The 25,193-nt window shown below is 41.4% G+C and overlaps 1 protein-coding gene across 1 annotated transcript; it reads right to left on the minus strand.

Moving 5' to 3' along the window:
* Positions 1-18,502: 18,502 nt before the first annotated feature.
* Positions 18,503-23,684, minus strand: LOC103160953. Its single transcript, XM_027422721.2, is given in 9 exon segments — positions 18,503-20,093; positions 20,095-20,162; positions 20,164-20,510; positions 20,513-20,654; positions 20,657-21,170; positions 21,172-22,381; positions 22,384-23,113; positions 23,116-23,528; positions 23,531-23,684. Coding segments are annotated over 9 exon segments (5,169 nt in total).
* Between the last annotated feature and the right edge of the window lie 1,509 nt (positions 23,685-25,193).

The raw sequence follows: 25,193 nt of genomic DNA on the forward strand, positions 1-25,193 counted from the left end.
GAGATTTCCAGAGACTTACAAAAATGACAGGAACTGGAAGTCTATTCAGTGGTGGAGAAGATAACCTAAATTCCCTTCCCCTACAATGAGACTGATGACTACTTTTTATGCCATCCTAGAGCCCTCGTCCAGTGGCTGCTGGAAGCAGAGGCAGATACCCACATATATACACTGAAGTGAACTCTGGAACTTAGTTGCAGAGAGGGGGAATGAAGATTAAAGGGGTTCATACCAGGCTGGTGAAACTCACAGAAATAGCTGGCCTGTACAAGGGGAGCACATGGACCCCAGACTGCTATCTGGGAGGCCAGTACAGGACTGATCCAGACCTGAACATGGATGTCAGTGAGGAGGCCTCTGCACTCTAGGGGCCCCTGGTAGTGGATTAGTATTTTTCCCTGGTGTAAGAAAGGCCTTTGAGAGCCCATCCCATGTGAAGGGATGCACTCTAGGCCTGGACACCTGGGGGAGGGCCTAGGCCCAGCCCAGAATGAAGTGGTAGACTTTGGGGAGCCACCATTGAGGGCCCTACCCTGCCTGGGGAGTGGAGGGTGGATGGGATGGGGGATAGGTCGGAGGTAAGGGGGTGATGTTGGGGGTATGAGAGGGAGAGTGAGAAGGGATTGACATGTGAAACAAGCTTGTTCCTAATTTGAACTAATAAAAAAATTACAAAAAACAAAAGAATTTGTACATAAAGGGATTTGTTACCACAGGGTAGCAACTTGCTGATGACATAGACTGAACATTTTCATTTGACCTGAATGGCTTCCTTTATGAAAGAACCAACATTTTCTTGTCTTTATAAAGATGCTTATCTATCAAAGATGTAGTACAAAGTAGAAAGATGCATCTTGTTGTTGATGTATTTCCTTAATGTTTTCAGTTTGACTAGGTTGGATTTCATATTAATGGAGGTTTTGAGTTTTCACTAAGGAGTTCTTTTCTTTTCTTGAGACTTTACTTAGTTTCTAAATTTTTATAGAAGGAAAGAAAAAACATGGTAGCAAAGCCCTTTCAACCATCTGTCCTGACCATCTTTGCTTCTGAAAGTGATCTATTTATTCTTGCTTACCATATACATAGCCAATATTTTCCTGAGAACACAATACTACCACATCCCCAATATGGTATATCTCAGTGTTTTCCCCAATACAAAATTGTAACACAAAAATAAATAAATAATAAATAAATAGATAAATAGATAAATAGTAAATGAAAGACGCAGTGACAGATGGGGCTTCAAACTTCAAGGTACAGATCAGAAAAGCAAAGCAGCCAGCTAAACGGACTTTTATATAATAGTTTTTGCAAGTCTAAATGGGGAATGCCTAAATTTCTGGCTTGTTTAAGTATAGTAAGATTTTAACACTTAAAAACAGTGTTTTCAGAAGCATGTTATGAATAAATTTGGTATATTTATTCACAGATTCAGTTAGATTCCATCTTTCTTATATATGTATAAATTTTGACTCCTAACAGATCATTCAGCAAATATGCCTGTTGCTTTTCTGGTCACGGGGATATTTAGTACTGATCTTTCATACATCTTTGATGAAAACTTCTTATTCATATGATCACATACAAGAGGATGACAAAAACTGTTCTCCAGAAATAAAACCACATGTAATCAACTGATTCCACCTAAGGGTTGAAGGTAGATAACATTTTATCTATGCCTAGATAAAGAAAATGCTGTGAAATAATAATTAAGGAAGAAAACTCTATACTATTTTGATAGGGAAAACAATATATAATTTTATTTCCCCCTAGTTCTTTACTTTCCCTTTTTAAAGACTAAATGAAAGAAATCTTCCTGAGTCCATTTATTTTCATTTATCTGAGTTATGTATGTATAACTACAATATTTTGATATTTATTTAATTATGATGACTGGATATTAGCCCTCAGTGGTGCACAATGCTACCTATAAGCAATTGAAGCAAGAGATTATAATTTTTCCATTACATTAATATAATCCTTACAATACAAATAAAATCTTATAAGAACTCCTTAATAACTATCTGCTCACATGTTCATGAGCCTGCATTCAAAGCTACCTTTCCTGTAAGAAGCCAAAATAAGAGGTAAGACTATAATTTCATACTTCATCTTCTGACATTTAAAAGCAATTAGATTATAATCCATTTAGATATGCTTCCACAGAGAAATATCTGAGACAGAACATTGAAGAAATTTACAATGGATAAATGAGTTTGACCCAAAACACTCATGAGAAAAAAAGGGGAGGGATTTAAATCCCAGAGAAAAATAGCACATTTTTATAGTTCATCTTTATTTAAACTCATATGCTTCAAAGAAAAGAATCATGATATTTCTTCTTCTGAGAGAGGGATTGCTTAAAGAAAATTGTTCTCATGATTAATGATTCTGGTTAAAAGCATGCTTCCACTAAGAGAAGAGAAACGGCCTCATCATAAAGGGTTACTATATTTAAATTTTCTGAAATTTATGTAATGATTCAAGGAAGATATGGATTGAGTCAGGTGGTTGGCCATGGGTAGAATCATTTCCCAATAAATTGAGATAACAATGGCTTCCATATTTACTTTATTATCCATAATAATTTGAACAAAATTATAAGCACAATCGAAGCACTGAAATTACACGAAGCTTTGATTTTCCCTTGCAGTATTCTGCCCTAGAATTTATTTGAAGAAAAATTTCAAAACTTTCTTATTGAGTCTAATACTGTTATTATTTCAAAATGCCTTTTACTATACTTTAGTTATGGTGGTTTGGAAAATAAAAAGAAATTTTGCCAGGAAGTCAACAAAATTTTGAATGTAATTTTAATCTAAAATCTTTATCATGATATAATATTCAAATATTAACAACCCTATACATATTTGTGCTTGTTCCCATGAATGTGGATGTGAGCACACATATCCAAATAACATGAGTACCAAAGAAATAGATAAATAGCTAAAAACCATTATATTCTTAAAGCTAGCTACAAAGGTCTATTCCTTTATTTGGCCATTTCCTACACATGAGGCTGACTAGCAATGTCCAGTTGCTAAAGTATTGAAGTCTAACAATCAAAAGTCCCCTTGTAGCTACCTTCATTAACCTGTCAAATCAAAATTAAACACCTCATCCTAAGATGGGGCTTTTCCCTTTTCCCTTTATGAACTACCATTTTCCTCTGTGCCAAGTCTGTCTCCTCTCTAAACAGCAGCAGTCCATGGTTTAACCCTCAGGGACAAATGCTCTTCACCTTCTCTCTATTCCTCTATCTCCTGTCTTTGACTCTTATTCCCTGCCATTTGTTTCTCTGGGGAAAAGAAAGTTTTATGTGCTGAAACCTTGGTCTGGGTGTGTTATGTGCAGATACCGGTAACATTATGCGTGATATAGAATAGAGCCAGAATTTAGTCTCCTGAATATTTTAATTCCTTAAAATATAAACAACAGAAAATTTCACTTTTTAATTTATGTTAACTGAAGAAGCTTTTTTCAAAGTAGCTTTTAATGTTTTAATTATTGTTGTTTTGTGTTATTAAGGTTTGTCCTAGTTGACTTAAGACTTTATAGGTATAATCTGTATTGGGCAAGTAATCTCTACTTAATTTTTCAATGTAGTACTTTTCAAATTATTATACATAATACAGAAAAATCATTCTCTTGTGCATAAAAGAGATTATAATTTTTCTTTTTGTATTTTTTAATGAGAGTGGAATTATTTTTTCTTTTTTCTACTTCTTTAATTTTATTTAAATCCTTTAATTACCACTCATATTTACATATCCATCTCTCCCATTCCCTTGATCTCCCATCCTCCCATGTTCCCCACCACCTGCCCAGCCCATCCCTCAACTCCTCCCCAGGGATAGTGAGGCCCTCCACCAAGGACCTTCAAAGTCTGTCAAATCGTTTGGGGGAGGGCCTAGGACTTCCTTGCTGGTTCTGGGCTGCAATAGTATCCCTCCATAGGGACTGGGCTCCCAAAGTCCATTTGTGCTCTAGGGTTAAAGACTGGCTCCACTGTTAGAGGTTCCATAGATTCTATTGGCCTCCTAGCTGGCACCCACATTCAGAGGGCTTGGTTCGGTCCAATGCCATTTCTGAAGCTTTATGACTAGGGTCTCCATGCTCTCACTAGGTCAGGTCAACTGTTTCTGCGGGTTTCTGCAGCACTGTCTTTGCTTCTTTGCTCATCCCTCCTCTCTCTCCACAATTGGATTCCAGTGGTATGGTTCAGTGCTTATCTGTGGGTGCCTGTTTCTGCTTCCAACAGCTACTGGATGAAGACTCTAGGAATGGTAATCAAGGCAGACACCAATCTCATTATATGGGAAGGGCATCAATGGCATTTTCTCCACCACTGCTTGGATTCTTAGTTGGGATAATCCCTGTGGATCCCCTAACATTTTCCCTGTGCCAAACCTCTCTCCATACCTGTACTGTCTCCCTCTATCAAGGCATCTTCTTTCTTGCCCTCCTCTATTCCTCCCCTGGCTCAGGCCTCTTGTTCTCCTCCCCCATCCCCTTCTTCCTTTTGCACCTCCTTCCTCTCCACCCAAGCCCCACATTCCCCTTTGTTCAATCAAATTAAAATAACCCTTTCTTTAAAGCCACTGGGATACATGAAGTTCACTATAACCAAGAATAAGAAATAAGCATGCTCTGATTCATTAATTTCAAAATTGTGATACTTACCCTAGGTCCATGTCCACAGCAAACAATGGACAGATGTTTATTAAAGTAGTTGTCATTTTGATTGTGTACTGTGCCAAGCAATCATTTTGTTTATTATTTTTTGGTATTCACTACTTGCACAGACACCAATGTACTTGCTGTTACTATTAGGCAATACAAATGTGATCAAAATCAAATTTAACCTTTTTCACACGTCAGATTATAAACTGCAGTATATGCCTGCATGTTGTCTTTTGGTACCATATAAAGTCTCATGGAGGGGAGATTCCAGTTAGATGGTAACAGAAATTTAACTGGTAATATATATTAACTAGCAGTCTTTAAAAAGAAAGGGCTGTTGATTAAGTCATGGGGTCACCTTTAAAACAGTGTCTTCAGAGAGTGGGAGAGGCAAAGACAGACTCCCTGAAAAGCAGCAAGATCTATGTAGACAGGGGAACTCCAGACTTTTCTGATAACAGAAGTGAATCCTAGAAGTGGAGTTTGAAGTTGCTAGTGCTCACAGGGAACTCCAGGAAGGCTGGATGCAGTGGGGAGTAAGAATTCATGTATCAAACTGCAATTTGGGGTAAACACCTTTACTGAGGACAAATTGGAACTAAATACATAACAAGTAGGACAGGAATTCTATTAGCACATGAAAGAGCAATTTTTTGCTGGGAATGGAGAACTGAATATTCAAGGTCTGAGGAATTGGCACCCCTCAAATGAGAGAGGCACAAACATGTAAATCCAGCATTGGTGAGGTAGAGGCAGGTGGCTCTCTATAAATTCGAGGCTTCTTTGGTCTACAGAGATAGATCTAGGACAGCCAGGCCTGTTAAACAGATAAGCCCTGTTTGGGAAAACAAAAAAATAATTAATTAGTGAAAATAAGTAAAATAATGTCTGCATAAGAGAAATATCAATGAAAATAATGATTTATTTTAAATAAACTAACAAAACACCAGACTGGTTTCCCATCAGATAATCACAGCATCTGAAAAGTATTAACAAGGACCAAGGAAACTGTAAGTAAAAGTATGAGTATTTACCAAACTAATCGACTCTACTTTGGTCATATAACACCTAAGGGACTGAATCATATGTACATTTAATATATATAAATATTATTGTTTCATTTCACTCAGTACGTTTTATAGGTTCAGATGTAGTAAGATTTGGTGCTGACAAGATATTAATGCAACTGAGAGTTGGTTTTCTATATCTATGGAAGAAACTTGGTGGTTGTATCAGTGTATCAAGCATTAATCTCATCCTTATGAAGTATTCAGGCTGTGAATCAATTCTCATCTCCCTGGTGGTGCATTTAGTGGAGACATCATTTACTGTGCTAATTAACACCGAAACAAGAAACCAAATGAATCATATGGAGCTTCCATGATTTTCTCGTATGTTGATGCAGTGATACACTTTCATACCCTCATCACCATGTTCTGAAACCAAAGTACTCAGACCTAATATAATCTATTTTTTGACACATCTTTTCAGTTGGTCCCACAGAGCTCAAGCATCCTAACCAATTTTGTTCCCCTAAGATGACAACATTTTCTTAAATAAACAAATAAAATAAAATAAAGGAAAAGAAAAATATCTAGGATCCTCATGTACCTCCGAAAACCACATAATTGAAGGAAATAAAATAGGTTGATTACCTCTTCTCCTAGTCTAGTGAGTGGTTCTCCACCTTTCACCTAATGCTGTGATATTTTAATGTAGTTTCTCATGCTGTGATGACTATGACTATAAAATTATTTTGTTGCTATTTTTGATCCCATCTGTCAAGAATAAAACACTACCATAATTTTAAGTCAAATTTAAGCAAGCTTTAATTAACTACTGGCCAAGATGGGTTCTGGCTACTTCCATCCCTTGGTTTCCAGAAGATGACCCCAAAATCATGGTTTACAGTGGCTTAAGTATTTCCCAAAGGATACAATCATGGGCAAATATACATCCTGATGTATTTGTTACCTGTGAACCTCTTGCCAACATGTTTCCAAGCACATCTAGTGCAGATGGGTCAAACAAACTTGTTTTAGAGGAGTGAAAATGTTGGGGCTTGTTATGTCCCATTTAAAAAAAAAAAGCTTCTATTATTTCAGGAACTGTCTGACCTTGAGCAAGAGGCTTGCAGATCATAAACACTTTTGTTTCCTGGATCTCTAAGGCATAGTAATTAAAACTTAAAATGTAATTTTGGCTCTCACACTACTTCATAAGTGTAATTTTGCTACAATTCTGAATCATAATGTAAATACGTGATATGCAGGATATCAGATATGCAACCTCAAGGGGTCATGACCCACAAGTTAAGAAACACCATCCTAGGCTAAATTCATTCCTTGAATATTAAGCAACAGCATGTTCCTCATGAAAGCAATTATAGAAGTTGTTAAAAACACATGAGTATATTATAAAAGCACCCTAAAGATTAAAGATAACTTCCTGAAAGGACATTTGAAAAGGTCTTAAAATATCAGATGTGCCAATAAAGAAAATGCATGGAATCTTTTGTGATAACACTGTATGCATAGAAGATCTAAGACATTGCCAGAGGGAACCACTCACAGCTGCTTCCTGAAAAGTTCTCCACAACCAGAAGAAGTTGTGCTTTCTGGTGTCACAAAACAAGATCAGAAGGTTTCACAGGATTGAAGGAGCTGACAATTGTCGTGACCCAGCTTGTCTCAGCTTTAACCCATGACAGCTATGAGGTTCGGCCTGAGTGGGGGTGTGTGGACCTGGAAGCTCCCAGCAACCCAACGGCAATAAAGATCAAACATAGGCATCTTGTCATCTTCAGAGAGCTCTCAGTTCCAGGTTGTGGAACTAGAGTCATTTCTTTATTAGCCATCTTTTCTGGTGTTGCTTAACCATCCTGCTAATACCATGAAGAAAACCATTTTCCTCTTTGTCCACTCTCTGCTCTGGCAGCTCGCCTCTCCCTCCTAACCTTTCATCCTCACAAGTTATTCACACACTTCTGGCCTCCACCCAGGTGAGGGCCTATTCAGATGCTTAAGCACATACAGATGCAAATAAGAGGCATATTACCCTGAGGCCAAGATAAACAATAGTAGCCTTACTGGCAGTAACAATACAATAGTGGGCCAGAGCTCTCCAGTGCTCCATGTTTACTGGAGCTAGAGACTGGGCCCGAAAATATTCCATAACAGAATTATTCGGTCCCCCACAGACAATATAGCAGTCACAGTTTGTCTGGTCCCCTAAAAGACATTTTACAACAAATTAATTATGCATGCATTTATCTGAAATACAGTTAAAAAGGAGCCAAACAGGGGAGGGGCAAATGGAATATTCCATTCATTCCTGGTAATATCTGGTAATCTGCTTATTCTCTTTCATCAGCTGAGGATATAGTCTGAAAATTACTTTCAATTCAGACAAACATAGGCTTTTGTATATAGTTGATTTAAACACATGCAAAAGTTTGAGTTATTGTATCTCTAGACCTGTCTTAGTCATAACTTCTCTTGTCAGAGGCAATGTATACGTTCCCATCAAATTGTGTATGTACGTGTATATAAACTAGAAACCTTGACATACAGGCAGAAAAAAAGAACAAATGCAGAATGAAGAACCCAATGTGGAAACCTATGTAGTGGATAAATCATTTCATCCTCAGATCCTTCTAATTCCTGCACTTGCTGTAGATTTCTCTATAGACCCTGAGAAGTCTATAAGACTAGTACTCAATAGCCCTGGATATCAAAACTCATGTACAAATATATGCTGGATGGCTTTGTATCAACTTGACACAAGATAGAGTTATCTGGAAGAAGAGAACCTCATTTGAGAAAATGCCTCCATATGATGCTGCTGTAGGATATTTGTTAGTTGTTGATGGAGGCAGGCCCAGGTCAATGTAGTGATGAAATCTTTGGTCTGGTGCTTCTGGGTTCTATAAGAAAAGCAAGTTGAGCAAGCCAGGGGAAGCAAGCCAGTAACAAGCACATCATTAAAGGCCTCTGCTTTAGTTTCTGGCTCCAGGTTCCTGTCCTGCTTGAATTCCTTTCTTGACTTCTTTTCATGATGAATAATGATATGGGATTATAAGCCAAATACATCCTTTCCTCTGCAGACTTGATTTTTGGTCATGGTGTTTCATCATAGCAATAGAAATTCAAAATAAAACAGATTTTTACCAGCTTATTGGGGTACTTAATGTAATACATCTAACCATGCTTTTCAAAAGATTGTGGAAGGATTTTGCAATTTGGGGCTATAACAGCAATTGAGTGTTGAGAGCTCAGTGGGATGTTCTTTGGGAGTTTGAATGATAAGAATGTGGACAGAAGTACAAAAGATGGAGGTTTAGCTATCAGTGGGAAGCACCAATTCTACCTAGACATTTGTGTGAAGAACCTTCAGATCTGCTCATGTGGGACCAGAGAATCTGCTGTGAATAGCAAGAGATGAGACCCACCAAAGAAAGCTTGTTTTAATGGGATAATTGATGCTGGTTAACTGGGGCTAAGAAATTAGTAGTGATTAAGAAGAGACAAACCTAGGTGAGGTGAAATCTTCATGTAAGTATTTTCTGAGAGTCAGCACACAATATCTGTGATCCAGAAGCAGCCAAACTTATAACAGTCACCCTCTTATTACTGATTTTGAATACAAGAAGAAATCATGGAGAGGAGCTGAGACTTGGCACTGTGTTGCAAGACTGGAGTCCCTGAATAGAGCCAAAGAGAACCTACTGTTGAAAGAGAAAACTTGTTGCAGCAAAGGATCTCAACAATTTTGGATGAGTAAATGCCATGGATCTATCTGTAGTCTTCGACATACCAGCATCAAGTTATGCCAGCACCATTTGTTGAAGATGCTTTCTTTTTTCCATCTAGCTTCTTTGTCAAAAATCAGGTGTTCCTAGGTGTGTGGGTTAATATCAGGCTTTTCAACTCTATTCCAATGGTCTTCCTGTCTATTTTTGTGCCAATACCAAGCTGTTTTCAGGACTATACTCTGTAATAGAGTTTGAAGTCAGGGATGATGATGCCTCCAGAAGTTCCTTTATTGTACAGGGTTGTTTTGGCTACCCTGGGTCTTTTGTTTTTCCATATAAAGTTGAGAATTGTTCTTTCCAGGTCTATGAAGAATTGTTCTGGGATTTTGATGAGATAGATTAATGTCTTATCAGAACTCTACTTGGTAATGTTAAATCTCGGAACTTCTGCATCTTAATATAGCAACAGCACAGATAGGTGGAAAGGTCTGAAACATTTCTCATTTCTACAAACATCTTAAATCCCTTTCTTCTGTCTTTACAAATTACATTTACAAACTTTAAAATATTTTCTTAGACCTTTATAACTTGCATTCACATATCTTAAAACATTTTCTTAGACTCTCACAACTTAAGTTTTCATATCTTCAGACATTACATAAACTTTACATATTTTTCCTCTGATAATTTGCCATGAGACACAGGTGGTTGATTATTGAGAGATGTCAGTGTAAAATGAGTACCTTTAAATAAAGGAACAGTATATGTTACATTGAAATCTGTGTTTTGAGTTTATCTCTTCTTAGGGTCTGGTATCAAGGTAAACTATATGAATACCTTGTAGTAGCTCTAGTAAAGTAAGGCCTGAGGCCTGATTTTTGGTATTAAGAGAACTGAGAATGCAACTGAAGGTTGGATTGATCAAATTATACTGAAAAGCTATAATTAGCCTAGTCATCAATGACATCAGAGAACTGAGAAGGATAAATTTCACTGAAGTAGGAAGTACAGACCAATCAACTAAAATGTATTAAAAATGACAGAAACTTTCCACTTCCCTGGACAATCATCTTATGTCCCACAATGGTTATTGGGGGCAGAGGTACCAGGGAAGCATCAGTCTCTGGTCGTCAGGCCAAGATCTGACAGGCTTTCCTGTGGAATGGAAACTTAAGGTACTGGCCTACCTTGTCTACACAAAGCAGGGCAATAAACTCCCCAGAGTCCTCTTGTCCACAATTTAGACAGGTGAGGCATGTGAGGTGAATGGCACATTTTCACATATTGGCTGTCTTTGCCACATTTAAAGGTGGTGTTTTACTGTGGCGCATCATCTGCTTTAGGGGAGATAATAGTGATGTTTTGAGCTGGCATTTCTATCATAGGATGTTTTTATAAGATATTATTAAATATCATATTTAGTAGATCCCTGAAGGATTTGATAACCATTATCCATTAATTTAAATTAATAACATAACTTTGTAAAAAATTGCTTTTTTCTAGTTACTTATTTCAGGGTTAACTTTGAAAATATGTACAGAAGGCTGAATAACAATTATTCTTGTAACAAATGATATTAATAATTAGCATAACAAAAAGTATTCTTCTAACACATTAAAGAACTGATCATTTATTGATTATTAATTTGCATTTCTTAATTATCATAAACAACTTTATAACTTGTTAGTAGTTTTCATAAGACAAAGACTTTATATTCCATTCCTATTAGGTTTAGTCTTAAATTTTTTTTTGTTAATTGCAACTCTTCAACTATCAAAATAAAGCTTTTAATAATAGATCCAATCCATAAGGAGACTGACAGTTTTGCTGATCCTTTAATAATGAATCATTATGACACATTGCAATTTTGTGTGCCTTACTTTATTGTAGGGAGCTGCAGAAAACCACACCCAAAAGATGGCGCCGGTTTCCGCCCTCCGCCCGACGGCGAGCGCTCTCTGTGGTAAACAACTCCAAATATGGTAAAGGTCATGTATCCTCTTAATTCTGCTTGGAGACAACCTATCCTGGCGCGCCACGTAGGGTTAGGTGATTGGTAGATGTAGACTATATCAGGCCCCGTCTCCCTCGGCCCGGGGCCGCCGCCGCCACCATTATACATTGTACAAAGCAAAGAGGTTCCCGATTAAACTGTGTTTGAAGAAGATTCCTCGGTGTGGCATCTTTCTTGCTGGTCAAGGGTGGACGCTGCACTTTATCCAAATAGCTAGAGCTTAAAATAAGTAAAGAGAGCTAAATAAATACTACTGTGAACCTGAGTAGATCTTAGGAGTTTATAAATCTTGATATATATACATATGTGTGTGTGTGTGTGTATGTGTGTGTGTGTGTGTGTAGAGAAGTTGTTGCTTATCTAAATTTTCTAGCAGCTTGGTATTAAACCATCAGCAAAGACATAGGTAGTTAGACACACATCTTAAATCAGCTTCTGTTAATCTGAGCAGACCTTTCTAATCTTAATATTTTATCAATATAGTATATATTAAACCAGATTTTAATAACATACATAATATATTGTAGCAAATACTACAACTATATTTTATCATCATATAAAAACACACTGTTGCAAAATATTTAAGATTTGTTGTTGTTTTCCTAGTTTAAAAATGAGTTACAGTGATAAATAGAGAGCTCATTAGTGTGGTGATATACTATTTATGATTTAATAAAGCTTGCTTGAGGGTTCAGAATGCAAAACTAGCCTCAAGCTATAGAGGTCAGGAAATGATGATACACACCTTTAATCACAGCTGCCATACTACCTAGCCATAGAAGTGAGGCCATGTGGTACACACCTTTAATCCCAGGATTTGAGACAGAGGCAGATGGAACTATCCATGTTCAAGGTCACCCTGGCCTACACAAGAGTGAATCAGTCTAAAAAAAAAGAATTAGAGTTCATGCCTTTAATCCCAGATGTAGAGAAGTATATAAAAGATGGAAGCCTGGTGTCTCAGTCTGCATTCTGAGATTTATTCTCCAGCCACATTAAAGAGAGGCAGGAGTCTGGGGCTTGGTGAAGAGCTGGTGGAGACAGGATCACACCTTTCAATTTTAGATTGATGTAAGAGCAAGTGTCTGGCTACCTTCCTCTTCTGATCTTTAGTTTGAAGCTTGAAATCTAGCATCTGTGTCTGGGTCTTTATTTTTCATGTTACACATTAGGACTAAGTTTTGTAATTGTTCTATGTTACATGGTAATCTGAAAATGGTGGTTAAGTCACATGGCTTGTATTCTTTAATCTTAGTAAAGATGGTTACCAGCCCTCTTTCTGCTTACATCTTGATGAGGTCTTTGGTCAAGATGGAGGAGAGCCAGATGTCTGCTATTTAAAGTTTGTTTTCCTAGTAGATATATTTTTAAATGAATGAGAGTTAAATCCGTGTGTGTGTGTGTGTGTGTGTGTGTGTGTGTGTGTATACACAGACATATCCTAACCAAGAGTTGAATCACATAAAAGATGTTGTACAGATTAAGATTAAAAAATCCCTCACAGATGTGGCAGCTACATTTGAGTTTTAGTTAATTCCATATGTAACTAAGTTGACAATCAATAATAGCCTTCACAAATTGTATGACTATTATAATGTAGTTATATGACTAAGTAGTCTAAGTGACTGAGCTTTGTAGGTGATATGTTAGAAGAAGGGAGGCATAGCCCAATGTCTGGGAGGGAGAGATTTAGGATAGCTAATAGATTGAGAAGTGCTGGGAGGAGCCTGAGATACTGAGTGATTCTGAAAGACCTAGTCAGCATAACCTTTAATATGTTAATAGACACATCTGCCATTTCTCCCAAGTTTCTTTGAGATCTAACAGTGCCTTTTCTTGAGCTATTTCCTTCCTTGATTTGTCTTTCCAACTTCAATGTGATAATTTTTGTTTTAATCATATATTTTATTTTGTTATTTTTTTAAATGAATGAATGAAAACCTAACAACTAGAATAAATGTTAATGGGTTAACAATTAAACTTTCATTTATACCTGCTGGGAGGGGGAAAAATAATTTTCTTCAAGAAAGTGACCTTGGGTATGTTAATCTCTCCAGAGCAGGCCTTATGTTGAAGAGAAGTTGACCAACATATAATGGATTCCACAGTTTTTGTTTTTGTTTTTGTTTTTGTTTTTAATATGTATACTTTTATTTGGTTACAGTTTAGTTTTTGTTGTTTGGTTTTCTTTTTGTTTTTCCTTCAGGGTATGGTTTCATTCTGTCACCTTGGTTTTAGTAAATTTGGTAGTTTTATTAAGTTTTTGTTTGTTTTCTGAGAAAGACCTTAAAGTGGGATAGAAGATGTTGAAGGATGGAGGAAGGAGACAAATATGATCAAAATGTGTTTAAATTCAAACATTATTTCAAATAAAAAATATAACTGAAAAAAGAGAGAAAGAGGCAGACAAAGAAATTACTGACTCTCCACATTTTGCTCAGCTCTACCTGAATAGCTTCAATGTGAGGAGGGCGCAGGGTATTTGTGACTAGTGTCTGAAAAAGATTGATGTGTCATGCTGTTAATGACTATCCCTTGTGGAATTCCTACTGAGTCTCTGCTTGCAGGGTCATGTTGAACTTTCCCCAGCAGAGAATATTTCCATTTCTGACCATCCAGAAAATTTCTCTTTTACTTGTAAACTTGCCTTCAAAATCAAGGTGAAAGCTGCATCCTATATGCATGCAGTCAGCAGCATGTAGATTGTAAGATCTGTGCTAATACGAAACATGCTATGGCCTACTTACATAGTCACTGTTCACTAGAAAATCAGGATTCTGAAGTGGTCCTGGGTATGAATCCAGAGAACACCTGATCTATATCTCTGGAACAAGCTTGTCCTTTCAGCTTTGTGATAAATAACTATACAGATTCTTGAGATGATCTTACAGCACCTTCTGATCATTTTGTTCATTGACATATGGTTCTCTTAAATTGTAATAATCTTTTTATCCTGGTATAGGCAGCTCAAGCTCACACTTTCCTCAGCTTTGTACCTTTGTACTGCAGATTTTGTAAAATCTGTGTTTTCTGTTTCTATCAAATGTTTTTGTAAATAATAATAACATCTAGATAATTATCATAAAGCTTTGCTGTTTATAATTTAGTCTTTCAAATAAGTTAATCTATAATTAATTTTTGCTTCTTTATACAAGTATTTTGAGTAATTTAAAATATTGTACATTGGAATCTCCTCATGGATATACATATATATTTCTTTGAGAATGTCATAAAATATGCTTTGATCATAGTCACCACACCACCGCAATTCTTCTGAGATCCATTTCCCAATCTGCCCAACTTAGTGTTTTTATTTTTTGTTTCTTTGTTTGCTTTTTCCTTCTTTTTCTTTTCTAAAGGGCAAATTATAGTCATACACTTACTCTGGCTCATTTATTCCTCTCTTCTTCGATGACCCTCAGTCCTTTGTAAGAGATAATTAAGAAATATATGCCCCATTTATGTCTGAATATTTGTACAGTCCCTTATATTCACCAATGGTAGTGTAGGTCTCTCTTTTAATCACCATCTACTTCAACAGATGCTTCTCTGATGAAGGTTGAGAAGGGGTTCACTAATGAACATAATCAGCCTTCACTTTAAAGTTATGTCTATTTAGCAAAATAATAGTGTGTAGGTTCTTTCCTACAGGTTATGACAAGTCTAGTCACATATTGTTCCCAAATATGAGTTTCATCTTATAGAGTGGATCTTAAATACAACCAGGAACTGGATATATATATATATATATATATATAATTATATATATATATATAAACAATCTCATTTTGCATATCAATCCCAGTTCCTCTTCCTCCTATCCCCCCATACCTCCCACCCCCCCATTTACTCCCCAGGGAATGTGAGGCCTTCCATGGGGGGAATTATCAAAGTCTGTTCCATCATTCGCGGCAGGGCCTAGGCCCTCCCCTGTATATCTAGGCTGAGAGAATATCCCTCCCTGGGAAATAGGCTCCCAAAGTCCATTCATACACTAAGGATAAATGTTGGTTCCACTGCCAGAGGCCCCATAGACTGCCCAGACCTCCTAACTGACCCCACATACAGGGGGCTTGGTTTGTTCCTATGCTGGTTCCCTAGCTGACAGACTGGCTCTGTGAGTTTGTGATGAGGAATGTTCTTTGTAAATGTTTGTCTTATTGGTTGATGAATAAAACACTTTTTGGCCAGGCAGGATGATATGTAGGACTAGGAGACAAGGAGGATTCTGGAAAGTATAGGCAGAGATGAGTCGTCATATGATCTCAGGAAGTGAAATGTCTGGGCAAAAACTGCTACTAGCTAACCATAGAGGTCTGGAGGTCTGTACAGAAAGGAAGGAAGTGACAAAGCTGGGCAGAATCAGAATATAAGCAGGAACAAACAGGAAAGCATTCTCTTCCCTGCAGAGATGCTGAGCAGTCATAATGTAGCAGGCAAAGGACTTGCAGATTCGACATGCCTTGGTAAGTTAAGGCAATGAGGAAATACATAGATTAGTAATTATGGGTTAAGAATAAGAAACCCAAGCCAATGGCCAACTGTTTCATAATTAATATTGCATCTGTGTGTTTCATTTGGGACTGATGTGATTGTGCGACCAGGTTGGTGGGAAAGAATGCTTGTTGCAAGTTCATTCCATTATTGTGTCATTGGGCATATCTTCTGTAAGACCCCTGAAGGGAGACCCTCACTCAAATCTCAGGAATAGCGTGCACCCAGTGAGGCACCGAGACCGGACTTGCTGCAATCACACGAGGAAGTTTATTGAAAAAGGAATTGAATGAGATCTCAAGCCAGCATGCTGGGGTCGAGGCTCAGAGGAGTTCGACCCCGACCCAAACTTGTGACAAGCTTATAAAGGCAAAAACCACAAAGGAGGGGGAGGACTAGGGAGGAAATAGGGGAAGCCCAAAGTTACACATTTACTCATCAGTTAAACTATGTGGACACACCTGGGGTGTTTGAACTTTCCACAGAGGTCGTTGGGACATCCTGTGGTTATTCCAGGAGCTGTTGTTTTTTTTTGTTTGTTTGTTTGTTTGTTTTTTTCTCATGAGAGTTCTGGGAGCGGCCACCTGCAGGGGACGAGAGCCCCCAATGTGGCGAGCCCATGTTCTTATAGACAGCTAGTATTTTTTTTTTTTTACTCTTCATTCCCCACTTCTTCTTGTAAATAGCTCTAATCTTAGAGCAATCCCTCAGTTTCTTGTAGTATCTGGTACTGCTGTCTTAAGACCATTACCTGGACAGCACTTATTCTTTCTTTTATAAATGCCACCAGCCTATTGAGAATACATGGCCCGAAGGTTAGGATCAGCATCAAAATGATTAAAGGCGCGGCCAAGGTGGAGACCAAAGTAGAGAACCAAGGTGACCGATTAAACCAACTTTCATACCATCCTTGGTATGCTTCTCTTTCTTTTTTCCTGTTTTCTAGCCTTTCTCTGATGACACTCGAATGATCTACATAAAAGCAACATTCTTCCTTTAAGGCAGCACAGAGCCCTCCCTCTTTAAGAAAAAGCAGGTCTAATCCCCTTCTGTTTTGCAGCACTACCTCTGACAGTGAAGTTAATGACTCTTCTAGTTTAGTTATGGACTGCTCCAACGCTCCCAGGTCTGCATCCATAGCCGCTCTAAGCTCATTATAGTAGTAGGGTTGTTGGACGAGGGCGGCTGCTCCAGTTCCAACCCCTGCTGCTACTCCTAGTCCTAACAAGACAGCTAAGGTCAGGGTAACAGGTTCCCTCTTGTAATGAGTACGGTGATCAAATTCATCTATAAATGAGCTATCCTCATGATAGATGACCCTAGGCACCAGCTGGACCAAAATACAAAAGTCCCTAGTACTGTTAAAAAGTGAAGTATGCAAGCAGGGGGTCAGGCCGGTGCCACAGGCCCACCAAGTATCTTGGGGGGAGTACTAGATATTGATTTTGGCCATCTGTCAGGGTGTCAATAGTTACATTACAGAGGGGCTGGTGTCTGGTAGGCACTTTGCCTATGCATAGTCCAGTGCCTGATACCGCTGAAAGGGTCAGCTTCCATTGGCTCCCCCAGGGGCAATGTGAATGGTCAGAAGTAACATTATAGCTCCACATTTGAGCTATTCCTTCATAATAAGGGGGATTAGAAGCAAAGCACAGCCAGCAAGATTGGGTAGCAGTGGGGTTTGTGCGGTTTAAAACGACGAACGCACTATCGAGCAGATTGAACAGGCAATCCTCGGTTCTCATAGGGGGGAGGGAGGATGTGATTGGATTAGGGCTGAAAGAGGCCTTTTGTGATGGGGTGAGACTAGGAAGTCTCTCAGGCCTGGGTAGGGGGTTATCAAGCGCCAGATTGGGGCCTACGGGTCATGTGGGCGGACTCTCTATCTTTATCCTGATAGTGAAAACGAACCCAGGGTCTCCCGTTCCAGTATAGACACTCCACCCCCAGCGGTTGCCTTTTACCCATTGGCGATCTTGTTTTCCCCGTGCTGTGAAACTAATATTCAGAGGGTTGCAATAGCTGCCTTTGCATGGCCCCTGAGGGCCACCCGAGGCCCCAGGAGCACATCCAGTCTTATAAGCCTAAGCCGGGTATTTAGATGTGTCTCTCTCTCCTTTTTCTGGCTCTTCCGGCTTACGACCCTTTTTTACTATAATCAGATCCCAGGAGAAGGAAGGATTCCAGTAGGCGTCTCCTGTGGTCTCACATCCCTATTTACCACAGAAATAACCTGATGCCCCCACACATTGTCTCTTCATTTCTCTGTTATGTCCCTGCCCGGGGCAGACGTAGAAGTCTGCTGCCTGGAGGTTGGCTCGGAAAAATTGTCCGGAACATCCCAATGTGCTCCCTATACCATGAGGGACACATTGTTCCTCCGGGGGTGGTTTATCTAAATTGTCATAATTAGAAAGATCCCAGGCCAGGGAACCAGCAGCTAACTTACAGATATCAGGTGCAAGATAAGACCAAGGGGGTGCACTGCGGTTTTTGACCACACGACGTCGCCTTCTTCATTAAGCACTTCCCATGTCAATTTTTGGGGAACATGAGGGTTATTCCCCAAGGTTGGGGCTACAGCGAAGGCGCAGCTTAAGAGAATTGTCACTGGCTGCCACTGTCCATTTATTTTCGAGGTTGTTTTCATTTTGACTGGGTGCCTTTTTTATGTGGGAATCGTGGATCCAGGCAGCAATCCCGTCTACCTTTACTGTTGTGGGGGTAGTCAACAGCACTAGATAGGGTCCTTTCCACCGAGGCTCAAGCGTGCCAGCGCTATGTTGTCTGGCCAAGACTGAGTCTCCGACCTGGAATCCGTGGGGCACCACGGTGGTCCCTGGAGTGTAGGCTTCTTTGATCTGATCCCAGATCTGTGTTTTGACAACCTCTAAGGCCTTTAAGTGGGTAAACAGAGCAGAGGAGGAGGGAGAGTCAGTGCAAGGATCCAATATCCTGCCTGACTCAGTCAATGGGGGTGGTCCCCCATGTAGGATTTCGTAAGGGGTAAGGCCGAAACGTCCAGGTGTGTTTTGGACCCTAAGGAGTGCAAAGGGGAGGAGGGTCACCCAGTCTTTGCCGCTGGTCTCAATAGCCAATTTAGTAAGGGTCTCTTTTAGGGTTCTATTCATTCTTTCTACCTGTCCTGAGCTCTGGGGTCTGTAAGCACAATGTAATTTCCAATTAGTCCCCAGTTGGGTGGCCAACTCCTGACTTACCTGGGCAACAAAAGCCGGTCCGTTGTCTGAACCAATTACCTTGGGGATACCGAACCGGGGCAGGATTTCTTCCATTATCTTCTTGGTTACCATTTGAGCAGTTTCAGACTTAGTGGGAAAGGCTTCCACCCATCCTGAAAAAGTGTCTATAAAAACTAGAAGGTACTTATTACCATATTTTCCTGGCTTAATTTCAGTGAAGTCTACCTCCCAATAAATTCCCAGCTGATCTCCCCTCATTCTTTTTCTGGGTTCTTTGAACGATCGGGCAGCATTGGTCAAGGTGCAGGCTTGACATGACTCTATTACCTCTTTTATTATTGTATTTAATCTTAGAACATAATATTTAGAACCTTTGATTAATTGCTTAAGTTTTTCATTTCCAAGATAAGTCAGCTGGTGTATTCGTCTCACATAGTCTTGTCCTTCTTTAGAGGGCAGAATGATTCGTCCATCTTTGGTTTTTGCCAATCCACCGAAACTAAACATCCGAGCTTTTCCTGCACGGGTCATATCTTCGATTAAATCATAATCTTTATAGGGATAGATGAAGCTGGGATCCATGGCTTGGAGGGGTTCTGGCGGGGTTCCAGTTTCCTCCACCAGCACTACCGCTCCCTGGGCAGCTTGCTTTGCTGTTAGATCAGCCATCTGGTTCCCCTTTGTGACTGGGTCAGTCCCCTTCTGGTGTCCCAGGCAGTGGACGATGGCTAATTTTTGTGGAAGATGTATGGCTTCTAGGAGGGCCAGGATTTCTTCGTTGTTTTTAGCGTCTCTTCCTGCTGAGGTGAGTAAGCCCCTCTGTCTGTAGATGGCCCCATGAATGTGAGCCATGGTGAAAGCATAACGGCTGTCGGTGTAAATGTTGATAGCCTTACCTTCTGCCAGACACAGAGCTTGAGTCAATGCCAGGAGCTCAGCTTTTTGAGTCTCCTTCTGGGAGACTGCTAGCCCAAATTACCTGCTTTCCATCCACCACCGCTGCTCCCGCCCTTTTTTTTTTTACCTTCTACCACAAAACTGCTGCTGTCCATATATCAGTTAGGCACGCCCGGCCAAGGTTGGTCAGTCAGGTCTTTCCTGGTCCTGGTCTCTTCAGCCAGGATGTCAGTGCATCGGTGCAGCGGGGAAGAGTCCTCTGCTTCGGGGAGCAGGGTGGCCAGGTTTAGAATAGCAGGAGGAGCGAAGATTATCCGATCATTTAACAACAAGCTCTGGTAATGTGTCATCCAGGCATTTGTCATCCATCGGTCGGGGGGCTGCCGCACAATACTTTCTAAAGCATGGGGAGCAATTATAGTCACATGCTGACCCAGAGTAAGCTTATCAGCATCTTTTACAAGTAGGGTACTGCAGCAATGGCTTTCAAGCAAGAGGGCCACCCGCTGGCGACGGGGTCTAGCTTTTTAGATAGGTAGGCCACCGGCCGCTTCCAGGGCCCCAGGGTCTGAGTCAGAAATCCACGGGCCACTCCAGCCCGCTCATCAACATATATAGAGTGAAAGGCTTAGTCAGATCTGGCAGGGCCAAAGCAGGAGCTGTGAGCAGGGCAGTCTTTATATTATCAAAGGCTCTTTGGTGATCCTCCGTCCAGGTGAATGGGACTTTTTCTTTAGTGAGTGGGTACAGAGGGACCGCCAGCGTGGCGAACCCCGGTATCCAGAGTCTACAAAAACCCACAGTTCCCAAAAACTCACGAACTTGTGGTGGAGTGGTGGGGATCGGGATCTGCATCACAGTCTTTTTCCATGCTTCAGTGAGGAGCCATCGCTTCCCTTCTCGGAGGGTGTATCCTAGGTAGGTCACCTCCGAGCGGCATAACTGGGCTGTCTTGGCGGACACCCGGTACCCCAACTCACCCAATTCCTTTAGGAGCTTTCTGGTCCCGTTGAAGCACAGTTCCTGGGTCGAGGCTGCAAGCAGTAAATCATCTACGTACTGCAAGAGAGAAATCTGGGGGTTCCGTGCCCTGAAGGGCACAAGGTCATGGTGAAGTGCTTCATTGAAGAGTCGATGAATTTTTGAACCCCTGTGGCAAACTAGTCCAGGTCAGTTGACCCGTATGTCCTCCTTTGGGATCTCGCCATTCAAAAGTGAACAGGGGTTGGCTATTCAGATGTAACCTGAGACAGAAAAAGGCATCTTTCAAATCCAGAATGGTGTACCAGGATCGTTCAGGCGGTAAGGAACTCAGTAAGTTGTAAGGGTTGGGCATGGTTGGGTGAATGTCCTGTACCCATTTATTGACTTCTCTCAAGTCCTGGACAGGTCGATACTCATTGGTTCCAGGCTTTCGTACCGGCAGGAGGGGGGTATTCCAAGGGGACCAGCAGGGAATCAGTATACCTTGTTGTAACAGTCTCTGGATATGTGGTCGAATGCCTTCTTTATCCCCTTGAGTCATGGGGTACTGTCTGACTGAGACGGGGGTGGCAGCCACTTTTAGCTCGACTACCACGGGTGGCACTTGTTTAACAAGTCCCATTCCAGTCTGCTCTGCCCAAACCTCTGAAAAAGCTGTCAGCCACTCTTTAGGGGGCAAAATCCCAGTCTTGGGTTCATGGAGGCGATATTCTTCTTCTAGACTTAGAACTAAGCATGTTATAGGGGCTTCTCCCCAGGTGACTTCTGGTCCCTTCAGGGTGAACTGGACCTGAGCCTTTAATTTGGTCAACAAGTCCCTCCCCAGAAGGGGCACAGGGCACTCAGGAATCACAAGGAAAGAGTGAGTTACTTGGCTTTTTCCAATTTCTAAACTTCTTTTGGTTGTCCAAGGGTAAAGTTTGCTTCCAGTGGCTCCCATGACCAGAGTTCTTTTTGATCCTAATTGTCCTAATGGTTTAGTCAAAACTGAGTGTTCGGCTCCTGTATCTACCAAGAAATTAACGGGGTTCCCCTCCACAGAGAGAGTTACCCTAGGCTCGGGGAGGGGGACCGAGCCCCGACTCCCCTAATCTTCCTCGAGGGCCAACATCTTGGGGCCCTTTTGTTTCTTTCGGGGGCAATCTCTGGCCCAGTGTCCTTTTTCTTTACAGTATGCACATTGGTCTTTTTCAAGTTGTAGTCTCTGTTCTCCTGGGGGTCTTCTTGCCCTGTTGCCCAGGTACCCTGACTGTCCTCTCTTTGACCTTTCTCCACCTACTACTGCGGCCAAAATCTTAGTCAAATTCCTCTCCTGGTGGCAATCCCGCCGATTCTCCCTCTCTTCTGCCTCCTTTTTTTTCTTTCTTGTTTTTCTTCCTCGGTCTCTCTCTGGTGATATACTTTCTCTGCCTCTTTTACTAAATCCTGCAATGTATAATCCTGGAGCCCCTCTAATCTCTGCAACTTTTTCTTGATATCAGAGGCCAACTGTCCTATAAAAGCCATGGCTACAGCCGCCTGCTGTCCTTCCAAGGAGAGATCAAATGGGGTATATCTCCTATATGCCTCCATCAGTCATTCTGAGAAGACAGAGGGTGGCTCCACTGGACCCTGTAAGATTTCTCTTACCTTTGCCAAATTGGTGGGTCGCCATGCGGCTCCCTTGAGACCTGCTACTAGAGCCTGGCGGTAGACCGTGAGATGCCCCCTACCTTCCGCAGAGTTGTAATCCCAGTCAGGGCGGACCAAGGGGAAAGCGGCATCTATAAAATTAGGGAGATTGGTGGGGGTCCCATCTGGTCCTGGAACATTCTTTCTGGCCTCTAGGAGGATCCTCTCTCTTTCTTCAGTCTTAAAGAGGACCTGCAAGGGTTGTTGACAGTCGTCCCAAGTGGGCTGATGAGAATACATCAGGGACTCGAGGAGTCCCGTCAAGCCTGAGGGATTCTCTGAAAAAGAGGGGTGGTTAGTTTTCCAGTTGTACATATCAGCTGATGAAAACGGCCAATACTGCAGTGGGACTAATTCCCCTGGAGCAGGGGCGGGTCCATAAGCCCGTAATGGTAAGGCAATGGTGGAGTCAGGTCCTGCGCCAGATCCCTCTGTGCTGCGGCCCGGCGGCTTCGAGTCCCGGCTGCTGGCCCTATTTCTGAGGCCGTCCGGGAGTCCGTTGGGGCTGGCACCTGTGGGGAGGCTGCATGAGGAACGGGTTGAGGATATGGGGGAGGAGGGTGGTCAAGGAGGGAGACATCATCAATTTCAGGATAGATCCGCAGGGGAGCTGTTGGAGCAGGCGCTGGCGAATCTGAAGGAGGCACTTTCCATGCGGCCACGGCCACTGTCGCCGTCCCTATTCCCGATGTCCAAGGTTTCATCCAGGGTTGCGGGTTTTGGACTAGGTCCTGCCACACGATAATGTATGGAACCTGATCAGGGTGTCCCCCTGTGGCCTGAAAAATAATTCGCTTGACAGTGGAAATAATAGATAGATTAAAAGTTCCCCCGAAGGCCATCCCACACTGAAACTTGGCCATTCGGAGGAACAAAAAGTCTGCCAAGGTCCTTTTCTGACCTCGACAGAAAGATTATGAGCCCGAGTCTTAACGTCCGTCCAATGGTCCAGGGTCAGTGTTAGTGGGGTCGTCACAGTCTGTCCCATGTCTACCTCTATTACACACACAATAAAAACAATCGCAATGACAGAAAGACAAGAAAACAAAGCCAGCTCTCGACCTCGAGTCGACCAATAATTCTGAAAGGAATAAGACGGCCTGGAAATGGCCCTTTGACACAGATCGTCAAGGAGAAAACTTATCTCCCGACCTTTTCCATGGAGGTCCACCAGGTGTCCCTGGTCCTCCTCCTGTCCCAGGAGACCTCCTGGGACGTCTCCTAGGGCGAACAAATGGTGGACACCTGGACACATCTATCCCCATCCACTCTGCTCCTCCTCCTGGAGAGCGGCCTCGATAGAGCGTTTGCAAAAACGAAGCTGCGATCACACCAGAGTTTTGAACAGGCCACAAACAAAGAGTCACAACAGAAGAAAAATTCTTACCTCAAGTGGGTCTAGGACCCCTGGGTGGTCGCACAAATCCCAGACGAGCCCCCAAATGAAAGACCCCCGAAGGGAGACCCTCACTCAAATCTCGGGAATAGCGCACACCCAGTGAGGCACTGAGACCGGACTTACTGCAATCACATGAGGAAGTTTATTGAAAAAGGAATTGAATGAGATCTCAGGCCAGCATGTTGGGGTCGAGACTCAGAGGAGTTCGACCCTGACTCAAGCTTGTGACAAGCTTATAAAGGCAAAAACCATAAAGGAGGGGGAGGACTAGGGAGGAAATAGGGGAAGCGCAAAGTTACACATTTACTCATAAAGACAAATCCACAAAGGAGGGGGAGGACTAGGGAGGAAATAGGGGAAGCCCAAAGTTACACATTTACTCATCAGTTAAACTATGTGGACACACCTGGGGCATTTGAACTTTCCACAGAGGTCGTTGGGACATCCTGTGTTTATTCCAGGAGCTGTTTTTTCCTTATGAGAGTTGCGGGAGTGGCCACCTGCAGGGGACGGGAGCCCCCAAGGCGTCGAGCCCATGTTCTTATAGACAGCTAGTAATTTTTTACTCTTCAGTTCAGGTCAGCTGTTTCTGTGGGTTTCACCAGCCTGGTTTGGACCCCTTTGCTCATCACTCCTTCTCTGCAACTGGATTCCAGTTCAGTTCAGTAATTAGTTGTGGGTGTCTGCTTCTACTTCCACCATCTGCTGGATGAAGGCTATAGGCTTTCAATTGGCTATAAACTGCCTGAGTGTTCCTCTCTGGTGAGCTACCTGTAACAGTAGCTGTTTAGAATACAGCAGCAATGGTCATGGATGAGCAAATAGCAGTGAAATTGTATCTAAATTCATTTTGGATATACCAAGCTATGTTGTAGCTGGCTCATTCACTTTATTTTTTATCTTTTTGTGAATTTTCCACACTTATTCCTGAGTAGTTGCACCAGTTTCCTGTTCCTCCAGTGGCTAGTTCAAAAGAAACTCAGGAAAAAAAATGGGTAACTATAATGCATATAAGCATATCACATTGTTGGCCTCTACGCTCACTTAGCACTGTAGCATCTCTAAGCTCTTCTCATCCTATTCAATCCCCTTAATTTA

Source organism: Cricetulus griseus, chromosome 6 (genome assembly GCF_003668045.3).
Source record: "Cricetulus griseus strain 17A/GY chromosome 6, alternate assembly CriGri-PICRH-1.0, whole genome shotgun sequence".
In the NCBI taxonomy this organism is placed as follows: Eukaryota; Metazoa; Chordata; class Mammalia; order Rodentia; family Cricetidae; genus Cricetulus; species Cricetulus griseus.